Here is a 3,752-nt window from a genome sequence, read left to right as displayed (position 1 = left end):
GAAAATTATTAAACGATATTCTAAAGAAAAATTGATAATTCTTTTTTTTTAAAAGTTTAAAACAAAAAAATGTGCCATATTTTTGTTTATTTGTTTTTCAAGGTTCTTTAAAGGAATGGATTAAAAGAAATGCAATGTTAATATTTACAATTAACTTTTGCGAATGAAAATTATTAAACGATATTCTAAAGAAAAGTTGAAAAGTGACAAATAATTCTGTTTTTTTAAAAGTTTAAAATGAAAAAATGTGCCATTATATGTTTTTCAAGGTTCTTTAAAGAAATGAATTAATAAAAAAAATACGATATTAATATTTACAATTAACTTTTGCGAATGAAAATTATTAAACGATATTCTAAAGAAAAGTTGAAAAGTGACAAATAATTCTGTTTTTTTAAAAGTTTAAAATGAAAAAATGTGCCATTATATGTTTTTCAAGGTTCTTTAAAGAAATGAATTAATAAAAAAAATACGATATTAATATTTACAATTAACTTTTGCGAATGAAAATTATTAAACGATATTCTAAAGAAAAGTTGAAAAGAAAAATTGATAATTCTTTTTTTTTAAAAGTTTAAAACAAAAAAATGTGCCATTATATGTTTTTCAAGGTTCTTTAAAGGAATTAATAAAAGAAATGCAATGTTAATATTTACAATTAACTTTTGCGAATGAAAATTATTAAACGAAAATATTCTAAAGAAAAATTGAAAAGAAAAATTGATAATTCTTTTTTTTTAAAAGTTTAAAACAAAAAAAAGGAAATTTTTGGTAAACGACTCAGATTGTTGATACAAGATTAATATTTCACGCACACATCAAACACATACACTTATATCACTACTATCAGCTATACACGCACATATGTATGTCAGCTACGTTAGAATGATTGAAAATGAAGAAAGACTATACAAACGGTTGGCGTCGCATCGATCATTTGTGTGCATGTTATTGTTGTTTATCCTAGCATTGTCCAACGAGAATAACCGTTCTAAAAATGGAACCGTGAATCGGTCTTGCATCCAACGAAAGTAACGGAACGCAACGGATACACGTACGAGGNCTCTCTCTCTCTCTCTCTCTCTCTCTCTCTCTCTCTCTCTCTCTTCTCTCTCTTTCATTCTCTTTTTATAAATGAAACTCATTAAAAGCTTCTAATCACGTTCTAATCGAGCAAAGTTGGACGATTTGCTCGATTTAAAGTACGTCACAAATTTGCGTAATCATCGGCAAACTTTTTCTCAAAACAACAATTTTCAACACACAACTTTTGGCGGTGATTTCAATGTCGTTTCTTTGGAAAATCGTTTTCCAAATTGAACTTAATTAACGCCTTCGTGTTAAAAATGGATTTTTAAGGGGAAGTGGATAAGAAATGGAAAACGAATTGTTGAACACAAGACGGCGTCGAAATCATCATGTCCAGCCTATGAAGAGATGGTATAAAGTCTCTCCTCGAGAACTCGACGCGAGAACACAAGAGCAACTATGACCCACTCCAGACGCTTTCTTCGCTTTTGTCGCTTGTAATCGTCTTTCAGCAATGTTCTCTATCTTCGAGAAAGAGAGAGAGAGAGAGAGAGAGAGAGAGGAATGAGCACTACTTCTTCCAGCTGATGCTTTGTCAAGCAAGGGTAATAGGAAAATATGTTCAGAGAGTTAATTACCTTATGCGGTAATTGATGAGAGAAGCGGATCTTGTTATGCGTTGTTACACGTCGTTGTGCAATATAGAGAGGAAGGAAGAGAGAAATTTTACTTTCATTTCTTCTTTCCTACTACTTTTTTTTTTTTTAGCTGAAAATTATGCGTGAAATCTCATCGATGAACGAAACGAATGCGTCGCGGCATACTCAAATCAATTTTATCTCAAGTAAGTTTGCGACGAAGTGACGAGGAGAGCTGCGAGGAAGATGGTGTATATCAGCGTAGTATGGCAATGAAAATGTTTGTTTATTTTTTTTTTGCTAGCAGTGACGATCGAGACCGAGGGATGGATTGGCACAATACTTGGATTAAGAACAGAAATCTCTGGTCGATCATAAAAATGCATCACTCTGCCAGCCTAACTCTCCACTCACTTTTTACCTCGCTACTATCCTCGATCCTCGATTCACTATCTATCTTACAGACGAATGCTTTTTCTTCTCTCTTTTTTATGTCGTACGCGCAAGATGTGGCAGCTTCCCGCTTATTCTTCGTATTTTTTGCCTTGAGATGATTTCGCCTAGACTGTAAATTTCGTTTCTCGTGAACACGGTGCACACTCTCGGCCGCCGCTTAATTACCTTCATTATCAGAAATCGATTTCCATCTTTGAACGAAGCTTGAAGTGTTTCTCTCTCCCTCTCTCTTTTTCTTTACCTCTCTCAACAAGTTCTTTTAACTTTTAACGCGAGATTGCCGCAATAGTTATAACTAGTTAAAAAAAAAAAAAACTTGTAGAATCAATTCGCTTCGAATTCCCGATGGAAATCGAAAGATTGCTTTCTATCTTTAAGGAGAAGGCGGTCGAGCGCGCGAGCCGTGTTGTCGGCTGCTCCTCGTGTTCCACGGTTGAAAAAATGGAAAATGGAAAATCTGAAAGGATCATGATGATTCGTTTCAGGACCCACTTTGGAACCGCCATTGCCACGGCGAAAGAAATGTCCGGAGCTTGCGTACAAAACGCACGAATTCATCACGGCAGCCGATGGGGGTGGTATCGATGCCGTCGATTCCAACGTTGTAGCTGACAAAGTTCGAGTACGTAATTCGAATTATTATTTTTTTTATTTTATTATATATCGACTATGGGAACGATAGTTGACAATAAACGTTACGTACTAATGGGAATCCTATATCCGGATATACTTTCACCATTAACCCTTTACACTCCACAATAAACAACTTTCTAATATTTTATTTGTATCTTTACATGTAAAGAAAGAAAATTTGTTGAATATTAAAGTGATATTAGCAAGGTACAACTCCCGTTCGATGAATTTCTCAGCTAACTTGAAATGATTTTACACATAAATTAATGTTATAAAACTTTTAAATATTCTAACATTTTATGTATCTTTATATGTATAAAAAGAAAATTTGTTGAATATCAAAGTGATATTTTAATAATAACCAAGATACATTCTCGATTTGTCAGGACAAGTATCGCGATAAAATATCGTTTGATGTCTTTCACTTTTCTTATTTCATTGAGAACAAATTTTAGTCCTATTTTTCATTCATTTTCCTGCTCTCTATAGAATATTTCTTAACGAATAGAAATAATTTCGTTACTTAATAACGAAAAATCAAACTCATCTTCGCTCGAACTAATTTCATTACTATATTCCATGCTTACAAAACTCGAAAACTTTTTGAAAATAATATTTCTATTTTCACGACTGTCAAACTCGGATTAATGTTAAAAATATAGTTCGATCCGTGATCACGTCTAATTTGGGATAAAAAAATCTAACTAGTATATTATTCTACGCTTTATAAGATCATTCTAAATTTAGGAATCTATTCGTGCGATATTTTAAAAAAATGGAACATAAATAAATATCATCGCCGTTAGAATTGCCGTATCAAACCGAGGTTGTCACTATTGGAGCGCAAAGGGTTAATCAATGATGACGAAAAAGAAAGAAAGGAAGAATAAGGGACTGCAAAAAGTAATTTATTCAGAGATTTTTCCTGTATATAGCCTGCAGGACAATTTCTTCAAGTTCTTTGTCAACAAGTCGTCATCATCGAGTCTCGTTTCG

General features: G+C 33.0%; 1 protein-coding gene across 1 annotated transcript in view; it reads left to right on the top strand.

Moving 5' to 3' along the window:
• The window catches only part of LOC102677863 (mucin-5AC), a 44,289-nt gene that overhangs the window by 27,947 nt on the left and 12,590 nt on the right, over positions 1–3,752 (top strand). The window contains exon 4 of the mRNA XM_031513871.1: positions 2,609–2,745. Within this exon, the coding sequence (XP_031369731.1) occupies positions 2,609–2,745 (137 nt within the window). The remainder of the gene's footprint in view (positions 1–2,608; positions 2,746–3,752) is intronic.

The sequence above is a fragment of the Apis dorsata genome, unplaced genomic scaffold (assembly GCF_000469605.1).
Source record: "Apis dorsata unplaced genomic scaffold, Apis dorsata 1.3 scaffold_787, whole genome shotgun sequence".
Classification (NCBI taxonomy): Eukaryota; Metazoa; Arthropoda; class Insecta; order Hymenoptera; family Apidae; genus Apis; species Apis dorsata.
Note: the sequence above shows the minus strand (reverse complement) of the source record. Positions and strands in the feature narration are given on the sequence as shown.